This window comes from Corella eumyota, chromosome 7 (genome assembly GCF_963082875.1).
Source record: "Corella eumyota chromosome 7, kaCorEumy4.1, whole genome shotgun sequence".
Lineage (NCBI taxonomy): Eukaryota > Metazoa > Chordata > Ascidiacea > Phlebobranchia > Corellidae > Corella > Corella eumyota.
In genome coordinates this window covers 5310201-5328913 of record NC_137496.1, presented here as the reverse complement: position 1 = coordinate 5328913, position 18713 = coordinate 5310201, and the positions used below count along the sequence as shown (strand labels likewise).

The 18713-nt window shown below is 28.8% G+C and overlaps 1 protein-coding gene across 1 annotated transcript; it reads left to right on the top strand.

Moving 5' to 3' along the window:
* The first annotated feature begins 1003 nt into the window (after positions 1-1003).
* LOC145759280 (uncharacterized) lies at positions 1004-18176 on the top strand. The gene is made up of 26 exons (XM_082573065.1): positions 1004-1622; positions 2096-2241; positions 2619-2738; positions 3139-3276; positions 3744-3816; positions 3981-4091; positions 4668-4777; positions 5023-5049; positions 5286-5352; positions 5471-5628; positions 5978-6092; positions 6385-6600; positions 8186-8232; positions 9463-9660; positions 10550-10777; positions 11246-11406; positions 12655-12806; positions 13212-13441; positions 14332-14534; positions 14947-15138; positions 15679-15746; positions 15901-15999; positions 16447-16526; positions 16641-16756; positions 17247-17418; positions 17917-18176. Exons 1-26 carry the CDS (start codon positions 1032-1034, stop codon positions 17969-17971), a joined length of 3873 nt encoding a protein of 1290 aa, XP_082429191.1. The 5' UTR covers positions 1004-1031; the 3' UTR covers positions 17972-18176.
* The last annotated feature ends 537 nt before the right edge of the window (positions 18177-18713 follow it).

Here is an 18713-nt window from a genome sequence, read left to right as displayed (position 1 = left end):
CTGTTTTGTTGTTAGTTTTTACTTCTTTTTTATACTCAAGGTACTATAAGGCCAAAAAGTATTTTAACTTAACTATGAATTTGACTTGTGATAATTTGAAATACAGTTATAAAACTAATAAAGGTTTAGAAAAGATTATTAGCTCTTTCATATAATGACTGTTTGACGTGGGCGTCAATCCAAATTAAATAAATAAATAAATTTAGGGGTGCCAAAAAATAGTAAAATCTTCGCTAAAAAATCCTGTTTTAAAGTGCTCATTAAACTTAACTCTTAACAGTCTTAAATTTAATATTCGCAAAGATAGCAGACAACATTAGTCTTTAACTAACTGAAGTACAACTATTACGTGAAATAAAGCACTGGACAATCGGTATTTGTTTCGCAATAATGCCAGTTTTAGACAATCTACGCAAAATATGCCGTTTTATGCACGCAGAATATGCCGTTTGTGCACGCAGAATATGCCGTTTTTTGGCAATATATCAAAAAAAAAATCGCTTATATAGCTATCAATTATACGCAAAAAATGCAACATTTGAAAACAACCTAGGGGTGCCACATATATTCAGCACATATTGAAATTATAAATGGGGGTGCATGGACCCCCTGCACCCCCAGGATCGACGCCAGTGCTGTTTGATATATATTATAAAATGAGTAACATTTTTTGTATATATCTTTATCTTTGATGTAGAAAGGTCGATCCGCGACCTAAACGAGTTGTCCTTGAGTAAGGCGCTATAAACGGTATGAACTCCTTCTGAGCCAGAACCAGCACTTAATCAAGAACAGTTACCGGGTCCCAAACTGCTAAAGAAAACTCGAGACTGGGTCGGAGTAACTGATGTTACTCTATGTTTAGGTCAAGCATTTGACTTTCTTACATTAAGATTAAAGATATACAAAAAAATAGGTCAAACCTTCTTAATGCCTAAACTTTAGACAAGTCAAATAACAGCTTAGTTTTAACAGCAGTGGGTTTTTTACTAGAAATTAATTTCATTACATGATTAAAATGATATTAAAAGATGAATGATGCACAAGAATTAACCAAAGTTTCAGTAATAAACCTGACTAAGAACAATACCCAAGCAGACAACGCGGAAAATAAACTGGATAATTCAAAATTAAAGACAGATAAAAACACAAAACCAAAAACTCAAAAACGGAAAAGAAGAATTGGTATAGGAGGTAAACCCACACCCTCAAAATCCCCTATACTCAAAACCAAAAAAGCTTTCGAGAAAAATGCAACAGAACCCGTTAATGTGATACCACTGCCAGGGCCTGATGTCGTATTTCCAGAAAGCAAAATCAATGGACATGCCAAAAAAACGAACGGTATTGTTCCCACGCAAAAAAGTTCACCAAAAATCAAAAAGGAAAATACAAAAATTTCTCAAAAAAAGAACAATGCATCTGATAAACTGCCTAGTGTACCAGAACCTCAAAAAAGACTGATTTTAAAGCCGCTGATATTTTTAAAATCTCTTTTTTCGAGAAAAAATAAGACAGAATCTAACTCGAAACAGAAACTAAAACGAAGAAATTCGACCGAGGATTTTGGCCATATTAGTTTTTTAACTCCTGCATGGATATTACAGCCTTCACTACATGAGGTAATTTTTTTTATTTAATTTTTTTTTATGTATATCTCTATTGTCGATGTGGAAGGTAGACATTACGATCTTAATATAGACTAACAACAGTTTACCTAACCCAGGCTCAAGTTGCTTTTGGCAGTTTGGGATATTATAGAATATATTTGCCTGGTAATTATGCTGCTGATTAAGTGTTAGGTAAAGCAGGAATTAATACTGTTTATAGCACCTTACTTAAGGGCGCTACAGCATGAGAGCAGTTGGAATTGAACCCACAATCTCACGTATAGTAGCAAGTGTTCTAACTACTACACCACGCTGCTGGTACTGCGGGCAATCTCTTATTTAGTTTGACACCAAGTGTTAAAATTTAGTAAAAAAAAAAATTAGGGATATATATATTTATCAGACAATATGTCAAATGTTTTTAAACTTGCAAGTGGTTTTTTTATTTGACTTTATTCTTAAGTTTTCCCTTAACAATTTTTCAGGAAAATGATTTCACTAAGAAATTTTCGAGTAGTTTAGGCGAAAAATTTCAACTAAAGTTAGCAGCTGCACATATTAACGATGCAATTAATGGATACGGAAAATTTGGTGAAGCAAGGGCTATATTTAAATCTGAGGCACTACAAAAGTAAGTTAATAGCTCGAGTAACCCACTGTACTATTTTTTTAACTTTTTGAAAGGATGATTACATTTAAAACATGTGGTAACATTTTTTACCCCAATCCACTTGTGAGTTGCCTTTGCCAGTTTTATATATTATTGACCTGATGATATTGAAAAAAAGTAAAAATCACTTTATTTTTGGGTTAACTGTATTTAGTTGTTTAAGCTATGGCATGAAAGCACTGGGAATCGTACCCAGGATCTGGTGTAATATATCGTGTTTTAACTAATACACGATTTTATTAGTTTAGGTTTATTTTTTCATTTTAATAAAAATTTTATTAATTTTAATTAATTTATCTGTTTTTAACTCTTCATTTTTCCTAAATATTTATTTTCAGGTGTTTTCGTGTAATTTCTAGTGGAGTCTGGGCCTGGGTACTTTACTTAACTATTGCAGTTCATTGTTTATTACTGTTCTGGGAGCAACCATTTAAACCAACTTCTATTGGCCAAAAATGGTAAGTTAAATAAGTTGTATGAGTGGATTTTTGTTTTTGACTTTCTGGGTTAAACATTTGTTACCTAAACTCAGTCTAAAGTGTCTTTGGCAATTTTTGATATTATTGGTTATATTGCCTTATAATTAAGCTGCTGATTGGATTGGTTTTGGACTTCGCTTGAAAATGGTATAGTGCCTTACTAAAGTGCTGTACAACATAGAATTAGTGGGAATTGAACTAGTGACCTCATGCTGTTAAGCAAATTGTTTTAAACACAACACCATGTGCCAGACAATATATTCTTTATTTTGATATGTTTTGATTGGAAACCATATTATTAAAAAATTGCTAAAAATTTTGTTGAAAGAAATAAAAATTTTTCTTTTCAAAAGTGTAAAAATTATTTAAATTTTTCTAGGCCAATTGGCTACATTCATCCTGCAGTTTTAGTGGCCAACTCGATATGTTTGTTTATTTATTTAATTGATTTTATTTTACACACCCTGTTTCTTACTTGGAGAAACATTTGGAGTGCAAAAGAAAATGTTTGGATAAGGTATTTTTTTTAAATTTAAATTAAGCATTATTTTTGGATAATAAGTTTATTATTAAAATTTATGGCAGTATATTTAAAGCCTTATGTTAATATTGATTTACAATAAAGTTTTACCAGCCAGCTTTTAAATAAATAAAGAAGTGTCATAAACCGAATAATTGCAAGTTAAATAAAATAAAGTTATAAATTTGTAAATGTTTTTTTTAAATAGATTTAAAAATATATTTAACTTTAATATAAAGAAGCTTAGTGTACAACATATGTGTAAAGGCTATATATGTGTCCTTTAAAATAAAAAAGACTGTTTGTGGTACGTGGGTAGATTATAGCCGGCATATTTTAGACCAAGTTAAGACCATATTACAACAATCAAAATCCAGTCTTAAGACTGGCAAATGACTAGTATGGTTAAAAATTAAATAATCATTTTTTTCTATTTTTAAGTAATTTCTATTATTTTGTAACAGAGTGGAGTTTGTACTTGTGGTTTTATTTTTCGTGGATTTTTTTGTACTTATTGCAGAAGCGGTCACATTAGTGGTAAATACATTGTTTAAACTAGATTACCATTTCCTTAAAGTAGCTTTTTTGTAATAAAAACTTAGTTATAATGATAATTGCATGGGTTATATTAGTATAATCAAAAAAATAGATTTTTTATTGAAATTAGAAAAAAGGTTGAAAATTTTATTTTTTATTTTTAGCGGCTTCTTTGTCCTTTTCGCTGCCTCCGCGCTTCAATGCTTTTGTGCAAGTCGAAAAATGTTGCTCATATTTTTAATGTACTAATTAGTATTATTACCAAACTAGGAAAGGTAAACAATGTTAAAGAATTTTGTATTTATGTTAAAATTTTATATTTTATGCAAATAAGTTTTTTTTTAAAGGTTATACAATATTTTGCTAATTGTGTAATTTTTTTTTTGTTCATGGATTTTATCTTTATCCTCGATGTGGGAAAGTCGAAATGCGCAGCTTAAACATAGAGTTACATTACTCCGACCCAGTCTCGGGTTGACTGTGGCAGTTTGGGATATTATAGAGATTATAATTGCCTGGTAATTATGCTGCTGATTAAGTGCTGGCTCAGCAGGAGTTCATATCGTTTATATTGCCTTACTCAAGGGCGCTACAGCATAAGATCAGTGGGAATTGAACCCACGACCTCATGTGTGGTGTGGCAAGTGTTCTTACCACTACACCCTGCTGCCGGTTTTGTTATTCTTGATGTAAAAAGCTTACTTTACATCCTAAACTTAGAGTAACATTCGTTTAATTAAACTGTTGATTGGTTTTTAACCTAACATGAGTTAGTTCCATTCATAGCAGCTTAACGATGTTTCATTTCTAGTTTTTTTTAGAAATACAAATTAAAACTTGATATTATTCAGGTGTTTTTGATTATTTTGATTTTTATTGTCACTTTTGCATCGATTGGTTTACATTTGTTTATGTTTGATTATCATTCGCTTTCCCAAACCTGCTACAATGAAACTACAAGGTAATTTTTGTTTTTATAAAAGTAAAAAAATATATACGATAAATATGACAATAATGCGACATAAAAAAATGACAAAATAAATTTTATGATTTAAAACATGCCATAAATAATAATATTTACATAAAGGATCTATATTCTATAGTATATTATAATATAGTCACTAAACCAATACCTAGGTTGTTAATAAAAGTTTTATTTTAAATTTGCATTTTTTGCATTTTAATATTATTGTTTATTGTTTTTAGATGGAATTGTACAAACATATATAGCGGGTGAGCAATGTTTTTTTTTTAGTATTACCTAATGTAATTTGCAAATTTTAATATTGTACACCAGCGGTTTGGTGTAGTGGTTAAAACACTTGGCTTAACAATAATTTTTAACAATATTTTTTATAATTTTATTTTTTTTTTTTTTAAAAACAATAATTTTTATAATTTTATTTTTACCATTTGTTTGCTTATTTTTGTTTGTTAATATAAATTTTAAATAAAATTTTTGTTTAAAGTGCTTTTGATCAAGTAGCATCAGCATCTTTACACATGTTTGTGCTAATGTCAACCGAAAATTATCCGGTAATTTTATTAAAATCAAAAAAAATTATAATAAAAACATTAATTTTTAATTTGTTTATTGTTTTACGTACATTATACTATTGTCAGTGTTTACAAAAATGTAATTAAAATTTTGCAGGAGTTTATTATACCAGCCTTTGTAAAGAATTGGGCGAATTTTTTTTATTTTGGATTGTATTTATACGCCGGCGTGTTCTTCCTTACTGCAATTCTGTTGGCGATCATTGTCGAAAGTTATTGGGATTATAGTAAAAGACATGTTAAGGAAGAACGAAGGTAAAATTAATAAAAAAAATCAGCTACAAAAATTAAAAAAACTTTGTAAAATTGAAAAAATAATAAAAATATTTATTTATGTTAAAAATAGTTAAAATTGTCTAGTACATTGATTTAAAATCAATATTTTTATATTTAAAATGGTTTAATATTTAAATGTTAATGTTGGTGTACACTATTTTCTTGGTCACAAATAATTTTATTTTTTAAAAAATATTAAATGTTTATTCTTATTCCAACAAAACGAATCAAAAAATAAAAATAAATTTTTGATACTTTTTTTGCTGAAAAGACTTAAGATTTGTATACCATTGCTTCTATATGAATTTATATTATTATATTTATAAAGGAGGCAAAGAGAGGAGTTAGTTAAGGCATGGAACCTATTGGACCCTCTAGGAAGTGGGCAATTAAGTGTAAACGATCCTTTACTCACTAAACTTTTCCATATTCTTAAGCCCAAGGTAAAAAAGAAATGTTTAAATTTTAAAATATCAATATAGACTGAAAATAAAAACTGCATTTTATATTTAAAATTTTTTTACTAATAATTATTTCGATTGCTTTTTTTTAATTTATTTTACCTACATAGAACTAGAGGTTTGAATATTGGTTCTTACTGCTTACATGTAGTAGCACTCAAAACTCAAAAGATAAAGCTGGTCAACGTAAAAAAATGCTCAAAATATCACTGTCAAATATTAATCATTTTTTTGCAATAAATTTAAATTTTTTACATTTTTTGTTTTTTTTTAGAACTCAGTTGAGGAAAATGAGGAACTAATAAATTATTTGAGTATGTACGGCGACGGATTAATCGACTCTTTTGATTGGACGACCAAACTCATCGATGCGTTAAGTTTCGAATTTGAGGAAGAAAATAAGGAAGAAAATGTAGAGAATTTGCCGACCAATTCAAAGTGGAAAACTTTTTTATATAGTTTTCGGAAATTTAGCAAAAAAGTTGTTCATGTAAGTACAATTTTTATCTTTATATATATAATAAATCTTAGTGGATATTATTTATATTGATGCCCAATTTATAACCTCGCAAAATTAAAAAAACTGCCATTTGTGGTGCGCTGGTAAATTATCGCAGGCAAATATTGGTTGAGGGTTGCAACCATATTACAACAATTAAAATCCAAACCGTAGGCCTATTGACTAGTGTGCTATAATAAAACAGTTTAGTTTAACTTTAGCAGTACTTGTAATATATACAGGATTAAATGGACTTAAAATGATTGGGGTTTGATTTATTTGATATTCATTTATTTTATTTGATCCAGTATATTTTATAGTTACACTAATTTTGGTTTTAATTTTTTTTTTATACCCAAATATATTATCAAAATTTTTTTTATTGCGTTAAATTTAAATAGGCGTATCTGTTTTTTGTCTAACAACTTAATTTTAAAGTTATTTTTCTAACTGTAAGTTCATTGTTTTACAAAAGTAACTTTAATCTTTAAAAATTAAGTTGTTTTTTTTGAATAAGGTATTTTGATGCCAAATTTTTGATTTTGGGCAAAAGGTAAATTGTGACGTTATTCAGTTTTTATTGTGTTCCTTTGTTCAAGTTGTTTTTATGGTCAACCAAATGTAAAAATTCGAATCGATTGTTATGGAGGTCCATTTGTTTACTTATTTTTATTGACAAAACTTTAAATTGCAATTGATTGGTTTTAAAAAATTTAGTTATTTTAAATTTTAGAACTTGTATGCTTTAAAACAATGTAAAAAATTAAAAAAAATTTTTTTCTATTTTTTTACTTATTTGAGTTAGGTCACACTACACAAAAAATATTTTTTTATAGTTGTTTTTTGTTTAACATATAAATATGAATAAAATATGAATTGACGTCATCAAAAAAGTGCCTTTGTTATTTACTTTAAGTAAACAATGGCCGCCCAACAGGCAAACAGATTATTCCTAATCGGGATTTAAATGGCTTAAAATTTGTGCGGGCAAAGGACCTGACCAAAAAGAGTCAATATTAAAAAACATGAAAATAATAAAAGTGTCGTCTTGTTTGCCAAGCAATTGAGATTCACGTTTTGTTTGGTCTTTATTTGCCAATGCTTATTATGGCCCTTTGTTAAAGGTCTATTCAGTAGTCACTTGTTTGATAATATGGACCTCCCTTAATTGGTTGAAATTGCTTTTTTGTTAGAATTTTTTTTTCTTTTTAATTTTTTAAAATATTTTTTTTACAAGTTTATACATTATTACTCTTGTTTTTTACCTAATCATTTTTAGTTAATAGTTTAAAATTTTTATTTTTAAGATTAAAAACCTTTTTTAAATTTTTTGGGAAGTACAATAAATAAAAAAAATTTAGAATAAATTAAATCTAGATTTTGTGTGGTTTTTCTAATTTTAGATTTTGTGTGGTTTTCCAAATATTTTCCTTCAAGCATATAGCCTGAAAAAAATGGTTATGAAAAGTTCTTTTATTTTTATTCCTTTTTTTAATAGGCCTATGGCCCATACATTAATTATAGATCATTTTTTGCATGGTTTTTTGTTACCCTTTTTCTGTTGTGTTTTTTACAGGGGAAAGTTATATCAATTTCCGTTTTAGTCTTAATACTTATACACAGGTTTGTATAACACGCAGTATAAAAATGTCTTGGCTTTTTGCATGTTAGTATAATTCATCAATTAGACTCTAAAAAATTTGCAAAATTGAAATTTTTTTTGTAAAATTTTTTTGAGAACAAATTTTTTTGTCCAAATAAAAAATTTTTAATTTTTTTAAAAATAATTTGCAATTTTAATCATACCATCTATTAGGCATGTTCATAATTTAGTAGTTAATTTTACTGCTATTTTTGTTGTAGAGTTGGTAGCTTAGAAAAAATAAATGATTTAATTATATTTAATATTAAATTTTACATAAAATTTATACATTGCCTTTATTTTTTTTGTTTAAATTTCACAAAAAATTATCAAAAAAAATTTTAATTAAACTTTTCATGTATTTTTTGCATAGTATTTTTTATAGTGTTCTATTGAATTTTTATAAGCACAAAAAATGATAAAATTTGTACAGGTATAAGTCTGTTGTTATACAACAGTTTTTTAATGGCTTAAACTCAAACAAAACATTAATTTTTCTGGTAACAGAGTCCTTGTTAAATTTATTTTCTCAAATAGAGTTTTACAAAGGTCAAAATGTCACGTTTTATGCTTTTCTTAAAATCTGTTAAGTTTTATATCAGTAAATATTATTTTATTACCAGGTAACAACATAACTTTAATTTTTTTGTAATGGCATGTACACTTTATAGTTTAAGTTATTGGGCACTTTTAATTGGTCACAACTTATACCAATACTAAGTTCAACTTGTTAGTTGTAATTTTAAATTCTTAAATTAAAGTATAAGTATTTTTTTATATTTATTTATCCTCGATGTGGGAAGGTCGACTTTACGACCTAAACATAAAGTTACATCAGTTACCCCGATCTAGTCATGAGTTTCCTTTGGCAGTTTGGGATATTATATATTATAACTGTCTGATATTTCAGCTGCTGATTAAGTATTTACTCAAATGAACCACAGCATGGTACCGAAAACTATTGTAAATGATTGTTAGTACTACATTTAAATCTCTATCATTATCATTAAATAATTTGCTATTTACACTCACAGATTCAAAATTATGCACCATTATAAATAGTATTTTTTTATTTATTTTGTATTTATTATTTTAATTTTTTTAGTTTTTTTCTTGTTTTGAGAATTTTATTTTTTGATAAAGTTAAAATAAATAGTTTTCTTAGGATTTACAACTTGAAAAAAATAACAACTTTTTTTTTATTCTTACAGTTTGCTATTTTGCTTAATGTGGGTTAGCATAACAGATGTTGCACAGTTGACCATACAAAGCCTTAAAGCATTTATCGTTATTCTATTTGTAATGGAAATGATATTACGAATTACTGCCGACGGTAAAATGCTTTGCAACGTTTTTGATGTTTTGGATATTTCAATGGTTGTAATTGCTGCAGTTGGTGATATAGCATGGTAAGTGTTGATTTAAATCTTGAATATTGAGTTCAAGTCTCGGTAAGAGCACTTTGGGTAGTTTTGTAGGTTATGAATTTAGTTTGCCATGCGGTTAGCATTTTAATTGTCAAAATATTGGCGTGCCTTTCAACCAGTATTTGCTCGAAGAAATTTACCCACAAACCCATAATACACCACAAATGGCATTTTTATTCATAAATTGGACTTACCCTTAATCTAATTATATTTTCCCCAAGCTTTATTTTATGTAGATAAGGTTCTGGGTTTAATTCCCACTTCTGTTAAGTTATATCATTTAAAAGTAACGTTTTAACAGTTCTTACTCCTTCTAAGTTGTTTAAAAAAACAATTTTTTTTTTTAATTTGTTATTTACTGTCTTTGTACTCGAGACTTGATTTAAAATACCTGACATTGTACATTAAACAGCTGTGCTTATAACAATGGCATTGTGTTTATTACAATAGAATAATTTTGGTATATTAGGACTTAAATTATATGCTATTATACACCAATTTAGAAATGGGGTAATTTAAAAAAAAAAACTTTTTTATAAAAAACACTTCTTTGTTGTGATATATATACACATACTTTTATATTTGTTGGCTAATTTTTGTGATTTTTAATTTGAGGTGTCGTTGTTTTAAATTCCTTATTTATTCTCAAGTTGAAACTTTTAAATATACGGTATGAACTCCTGCTGAGCCAAAACTTAATCAGCAGCATAATTATCTGGCAATTACATTTTATAATATTCCAAACTGCCAAAGGCAACTCAAGACTAGGTTGGGGTTACATTTGTTACTCTGTTTGGGTCGCCAAATGGATTTTCCACATCATGGAATATATATACAAAATTTTTAATAAATTTTTTTTTTATTTATCAAGGTATATTCTGTGGTTTAAAACACCAAGAGCGGCACCAATCGATCTAGGAGCATGTGCAGTTATTACTGGCCTTGCTGTGTTAATTAGAGCCGTGTTTAACTCCCAACATGCCAGAGTAGCAGTAGGAGTGCTACAGAACATTTACCCTGTCATGTTCGACCTGATATTGCTGGTTTTTTCTATCATCTTTTTTTATGCGGTTATTGGGTTAGAGATTTTTCAAAATGAGTAAGTTTTTTTTTTCTTTGTATACTCTTTATAACCATTAGTTATATTTAGTATATTAGATGTGAATATTTCTACTGGTCGATTGTCCTTCTCATGGGCTGCATTTATATTGTTGTAATATAGTTGCAACTTGCAACCAACATTTGCCTCTAAAATTTTACCCGGCCACCACAAACAGCAGTTTTTTATTAAGTTTTAAGATATTTTAATTAGACATACATATATTTAAATCATTAACTAGATTTCAATTTATATTGATGTATCTGTTGCATGATATATGAGTTGGGGTACTGGTTATCACCAAATTAGGTCTCAAGTTTGATCCCAGCTGTGATACAGCATAGCCACCTATAGTAAGACTGTAAAAATGGTAGATGGTTAATAATGATTTAATTACTGTGATAGTATTAGTTACTCTTTTAGGTTGTAGATTTTCTTTTTTTCTAACATTAAAACCATTTTTTACAGTACTCTAGCAGTAAGCAATGCACAAGGCTATGAAGGGAGTTATGTTGAATATGGTTGTGGGGTCGGATTTGAGACTTTTGCTTGTGCCCTTCTCATTGTATTTCAAATTGTTACCACCAACGACTGGCATGAGATTATGCTTGGCGCTATGCTAGATACAGGTAACTAGAATTAACTTTTTTAGTGTATTAAAGCAAAATGTTATTAACACTACACCACGCTGCTGGCTATATAATATAATAATAGATATATATTTAAACAAGAAATTAGTATTTTCATTTTTTGTCTTCGTTTTTTTGTTTATTTGTGATATATATTTGCACAATGATATTTGGTTGGTATTTTAATATTAAAATTAAGGCTTATGAAAGCAATTAAATAATAAAAAATAACAATTTTTCCATTTGAAAACAAAAATATCAGAAACATCTACAGTTTAAAAATAAAATAAGAAAGATAATTCTAAATTTTCATTTTATCTATTTTAATCTGTCTTTGATTCAACCTCTACAGATTGAAAATTTAAATTGTTTTCCACCACCGGTATTGTTTACATACACGGCATATGGCATGCCTTCACTACATAATGTGTATTTTACAGAATCGATTAAAAGCCTACATTTACGAGCACTTTTTACTGTAAAACTTAAACAATTTTAATAGGCAATTGTAGTTTATTTTCAGCGCTTGTGTTTATTTTGCAGACATATTGTTTTAAGGCTTGTATAAATTTATGTACCGGTGCTGTAAAATAAATGTAGTCAATTTTTGATTTATGTTGGTTTTTGTAAATTTATTTGGTTGGTTTGGATAATAAGTTGACTCTACTTATCTTTGTTTGTATTAGTTGAGTGCACGCTCTTTGGGCTTCATTTTAACATTTTTATACATTTGCATACTCACTTCAAACTGTAGTTTTTGTCAATAATTTTCTAACGTAAATATATTTTTGATGTAAAAAAGGTTGATTTGTCCTAAACACAAAATAACATTTGTTAATCTGACCCAGTCCCAAGTAAACGTGGCAGTTCGGAATATTTTTAAGCATATGCCCAATAATCATTCAGTAAATTGTTGTTTTGGCTAGATAAAGTCTCTTTCTAAACAACTTGAAGCACTGAGAATTAAACCTAGGACCTCATGTAGTGAAGCTAAATGTTCTACCAACACACCATGTCACCATTGCTAATATTTATAATTTTACATTTTTTTCTGCTTTTCAGTGTGTTAGTTTGGTATACTGTTATACAGCAGTAGACTAAGAGCAAAAAGATTCCTTGGTGAAGCAGCACCAATGCCACACTATTTATGAATAGCTTAAAAATATCACAAAGTCACACTCTTCTACAATAAACTATAAAACCTATCACCTTAAAATACTAAAAAAAATATTTTTTTTTTATTATTAGGATGGCCGGCTGTGTTTTATTTTGTTTCCTGTTATTTAATTGTTGATATGATTGTCATGAACTTGTTTGTTGCTATTACAATCGAGGCTTACAAGAAGCTAGCACAAGATAATGAACCCTTGACACAAAATAACGAACAAAATCATAACAAGGTGATTTTTTTGTTCTACCTAAGGCTTTTAGTTTGATCTGCACTGCTTCAATGTCACAGCACTGTTATGTGGGGCTCCATTAATGTTACTAACTCCTGTCAATGACATAAACCAATTAAATTAGTAAATTTAAGAATATTTTTACATAAATTTTGTTGAATGCAATATCGTTTTTTTTAGTTCTAAATATCTCTTATTTTCATAGATTTTAAATAAGAGTAGCTCAATCATTTTAATTTTTTCGATGTTTTTTAAATCAAGAAGTAGGTATTCTAGCAGTTTATTTTTTTTCATGAATTTGAAATTAAATTACCTTTAGTATTTTAGTCTTTTTCTATGATTTTGCGTTTTATTATTATTTTATTAATTTTAATTTTAGAATAATTCTAGCAATTTATTTTTAAGATGGATACCTCATTTACATCTGCTGCAAAACACACTTTAACTGAAATATTTGCGAGTTCTCGCAAATCAGCAAGTGTTAGTACTGGGACCCTTACCGGGTATGCTGGTACCCCAAACCAAGTCCGAAGAGGTACCTTGGGGTCTTTGGGAATACGAACCCCAACCCCAGGTATAGACATTGATGAACCCATGAGGCAGCGAAGCAGAACCAACTCAATTCATTCCCAAAGGTTTGTTAAATAATTTTAACATTTAAAAAAATTAAATTTTTGTTAGTTAGTTTTTTAAATTTTTTTTGTGTAGTAGTTAATTGCCCACTTTATGAAGTGTATTTAAAATATTGTAATATGGTTGCAACTATCTATAATATGGTAATTGTTGTGATATGGTTGCAACTTTATCATAATCCCAACTAATAAATGCTTACACGATCATGGACCAGCCCACCCTGAATTGCAGTTAAGGGCTTTTAAATTGAACATGCATACAAACATATTATTTACTTAGCTCCAATATATATAAAGACTATTAAAGTCGCTGCTGTAAGGGTCTGCTATTTTTTGCCGAATCCATTTTTACAATCCAGTTGTAAAAATATTCGTCTATGGTACTTTATCACACATCACAAGTGGTTATTTTATTTTTTTATAAATCTTTATCCTCAATGTGGAAAAGTCGAATGCGCAACTTAAACATAGAGTAACATCAGTTACTCCAACTAAGTCTCGAGTTGCCTGCGGCAGTTTGGGATATTATAGATTATAATTGCCCGATAATTATGCTGAGTTTATACTGTTTATAGCACCTTACTCAAGGGCGCAACAGCGTGAGATCAGTGGGGATTGAACCCAAGACCTATGTGTGGTGTAGTAAGTGTTTTTACCACTACAACACGCCGCCGGTATTGAATGCCTATTGATTGGACCTACTTATATATTGTCCATTGAGCACATTTACGAATAGATATCTTGTAAAAAAAAGTTATGTTGAAGACCAGTGATATCATGAAATTATCTGGCATTATTGGATAGCTCACAACGAACACATCCATTTTTAATAAAATATAAAACCTATCTTTCTCTTTAAGGTGACATGAAAAACTTTACTTATTTTCTTTTAGGATAATGAAAACCCAAACACCTACCCCTACCCCATCCCCAACCCCCGGGCCTGAACTCCAGGAAAACGGGGCAGTTGACCGCAGACAAAAAGCTTTAAAACAACGTTACGAACAGAAAAGAAAGGAACGGCGAAAAACAAAGCAGGAAGAAAAAGATTTAATTCTTGCTCAGGAACAGAAAGAAAAACAACTTAAAATTGAAAGTAAGATTTTTTTTAGAAAACGTTTTAATTTTTGCAATTAAAATTTTTATGTCTTTTTATATTTTTTATGTCTTCTTATAAAAATATAAAAGTAATGTCGCACTTTTGTATCTTTATGGTAGAGTAACATTGAACCTAAAAAATTTGTATACTTGTAAATTTAGAATTTAATAAGTTTATTCTCAATGTGGAAAGGCAGGCTATACTAATGTAGGGAAACATATGTTATTCCAGTCCAGTATTAATTTTTTTTGGGAGTTAAAAATATTATTGCTTTAAGATTGGCCATTTAAATTGAGCTATGCAGTAGTAAGTACCACTTAAAACTGGAAAACAGTTAGGATCGAACCCAGGATCTTATGTACTTAAGCCAAATATTCAAATTTTTTAATTTTAAATCAAAATTTCACAGATATTGTTCAACTTAAAAGAGCAGTTAGAGTAATCAGGTCATTTACAGCTCGCCACTCGCATGAGATGAATTTAAATCAGGGAGAAACATTTTCAGTGACGAAAGGAAACGAGAAAATGTACTTGGGACCCAACGGGTGGTTTCCTGTCGACCATGTAGTGCCTGTTGCTAAGCAGAATAACTTACAGCAGAGTAAATAGTTTATATCTGTGTTTATTTTTCCATTTAATGTTTTTTTGTGTGTATTTATCCTTGAAGTTGGAAGACTTGCTTTGTGGACTAAACATAGAGTAACATTGGTTACTTTAGCATTATAAAGTAGACTTTGGCGGGTTTGCAATTAAGCACTTTGCCATATATTAAAGCTCCAAAAATGCTTTGAGCTTGGCAGAAGTTTAAACCGTTTATAGTGTCTTACTCACGGCACAACTACATAAAACAGTGGGAATCGAACCAATTACCTAATGATGTAAAATCAAGTGTTTTAAACACAATGTATTGTCCTGAATATTTTCCCTTTTTTTAATATTTATTTATAATTAAATTAAAAAAAATTTTAAAAGGGTTTAGTTTTAAGGGATACAAGTAACGATGTTCCAATAAAAAAGTGCTTAAATGAGGATGTTTAAAAAAAGGAGTTAAGTTGTGAGGGATTAAATAAATTGGGTTAGTGGTAAAGGGAAAACATAAATATCTATTAGAGTCTTACAATATATTAAAATGTCTTTTTAGGCAGAAAACCCTCTGTAGTAATAACTGTTGAAAGTGAAGAACCTGAAGCACATCATGTTAAATTTAAAGTAAGTAAAACCCTAATCTTAATCATTTTAAGTCTTTGTACAAAATTGGACAGTTAACTGAATACAGATACATTTTTTCTTAGATTACAAATTTAAAAAAAATTATCTTAAATTTTTTTGATTTTTCACAAATAAATTTAATAAACTTTTGCAGGAACCAAACCTTCGAGCCACCAGAATGAAGAAGAAAAACGATCGATCTGGTTGGAGAACAACAATTCATGGAGACATGACTGTTATGAACAAAGATGAGGTATTTTTTGTTTTCCAGAACTTTAGCTAAAGCTTTAATTAAGTTTTAAGATAATTACTCTTTAAAATGGGTGTCTCTTGCTTTTACAATCTTCAATCATGACACCATTAAATGTGGGGTTACTATATATTTAAAAGCTCATTTTTTGGTTAGGGGTTAAAATAATGGGTTACTTTGTTAAAAAATATATAAAAAGGGCACTTTCTTTTTTTTAGAAGTTAAAATCTGGGGTTACTGTGTTAAAAAAAGGTTAACTGGGTTAAAAATATTTAAAGTTTTTTTTGAGGGTTATTTGATTTTTTTTGTTTTTGGGGTTATTTTGATTTTTCTCATTTTTGGGTATATAAGGGGTTATATGATCAAATGCTTCAAATTCTAATACTATGCATTTTGATGTAGCACTTTTAGTTTTTTTGGGGCTTTTTTTTATACCCGTTTATTTTACAGATGAACTATTTCCGGAACAAGATTAGCGGTGGCTTCGAAAGACGACATTTAAGAAGCATTCCTTCCCAACTTAACCTCAAGTATTTTTATTTCTTGTTTTAATTTTTAATACAAATTACCAACTTGTAAAAATATTTAACACCATATTACCCTTTTTTTAAAAAAAATATTTTTTTTGCTTCATCCTTGCTCAGGGACAACGAAGCACTTCTGGAAGCCGACGAAGAAGTGGGGGAGCTTCCTAAGGTGACAATATCAGAAGTTCCGCATCCAACTAAAAAGGGAACAGACAGAAGATCAAGTGACACAAGTTAGTTTGATTTTTTATTCTTTACGTAAGAGGGCTAAGGGTAATCATAAAATAACTTTTTTGCTTTTTTCAAGGTTATGTCTTGTTTTTGCAAAACAGTGGGAATTAAAACTAGTACCTTATGCAAATCACACACATATTCTGTTCTTCAACATTTAGTTATAATAGTAAGGATGCAACTCTCAACAAACATTTGCCTGCGATAATTTACCTGCACACCACAAATGGCAGTTGTTTTTTTTCAGAGCTATTAATTGGTCATACACACAAATATATATATATATAGATATATCGCTCACTGAACTTCATTATATACAGATATACCAGTAGTTGCATTGGATTAAAAAACCAGCTTTTAATGTTAGCTTTAACAGATCACGAGTGCTTTTCTCAATAAAAAATAAAACATATTATCATAAGGTGGTAGGATGCAAAAAATAGGTTTGAAATTAAAATCTAAGTAACAACGGTAATGAATGTTGTGTTGTAGACACCTTGACTTTGCCTGAAACACCCCACCGACGACCTAAGAAGAAGAAAGAAAAAGAGGGTAAAGATGGATCGATTCCAGATTGGATGCAAAAATTTGTGGAGGACAAAAAAGTTTTGCTCGATAAAGATGTCAAGTTGGATGAAAGTGCTCCAAAGAAGAAAGATGATAAGTAAGTTTTTTTATTGATTTATCCTTAATGTAAGAAGTCCAAGTTTAAAGCTTATAATATTATTTGTTCCTCTGAACCAGTTTTACGATGCTTTTGTCAGTTTTAAATATTGATAGTGTTACTAGTAGGTTGCGAACCCTACAGGCTAAATTTTAATTGTCATAATATGGTCACAACTTGCAACTAATATATGGCTGTGATAACTTACCCTCCCACTACAGATGGCAGTTTTTTTATTTTAAATTAAACATACATATGTCTTCCAAGCCCCATTAGGTATACTTTGATTGAAAAACTACATGCAAATTGTATTAGGGATATGGTATTGTAACCATAGTCAGCATTTTACTTAAAGAGTGTGGTTGATGGTTTAATTACCCCCGCCAGCAAGTTGTAAAATGTTTAATAAAAGCAATCAAATTAAATATAATTCAATTTACCACCTTTTTAAAGTTGACTATAACATCTTATTTTTAACCTATTTTTTGTTTCTCTTAGAAATTTTCCAACCATTATTGTTCACCACCGAGAAATTTCTGATGAATCGAATTAATTTTATTTTAAAATTGGTAATTCTGAAATCGGGTAACAGAAGTTGTAGAAAAAATTTTTGAATGATATGTAAAAATTTTAATTTTTTAATTCAATTTCAGTGTACCAAAAATATTTTTATAAGTTTATTTATTTGAAATTTTTGATAAAAAAAATAAAAATCAATTTATTTCTCTGATATTGTCGATTTTTTTTCTTTTCTATTGTTTTTATATACACAATTCCTTTAAATTATGTAGTAAATATTAATTCTATTTCTACCTTTATGATTTACATTTATGTTGCATCTAGCTTTTCTATATTGAAAGTGGTTGTCTATAAAGTAATAGTAAAAGTGTAAATGCAGTATTTTACTTATTTGCAGTAGTTGAGTTTATTTCACTGTTTAATATGCACTTTTAATAAAAAAATTAATGATAAAGGTTTTGTGGTTACTATTTTAACTATTTTAATTATTTAAATACTAAACTTTTTTGGATATCGTTATCTTTTATTTGGCGGCCTAAACTTAGCGTTAAATTTATTTTGACCAGTATTTAATATTCCAACTACTTTTTAGCTTAGCAGGAGTTTGTACTGTTTGTAGGTAGCACTCTACTTAAGTCGTCACGATATGAAAGCAGTAGGGATCGAACCTATCACCTCATGTTGTAAAGCCAAATGTTTTACCCACTGCAACATTTCACTTGAAAATGTTTTATTGTTTCAAAAATTGATATCGAAAAACAAACCATGGTCATTTA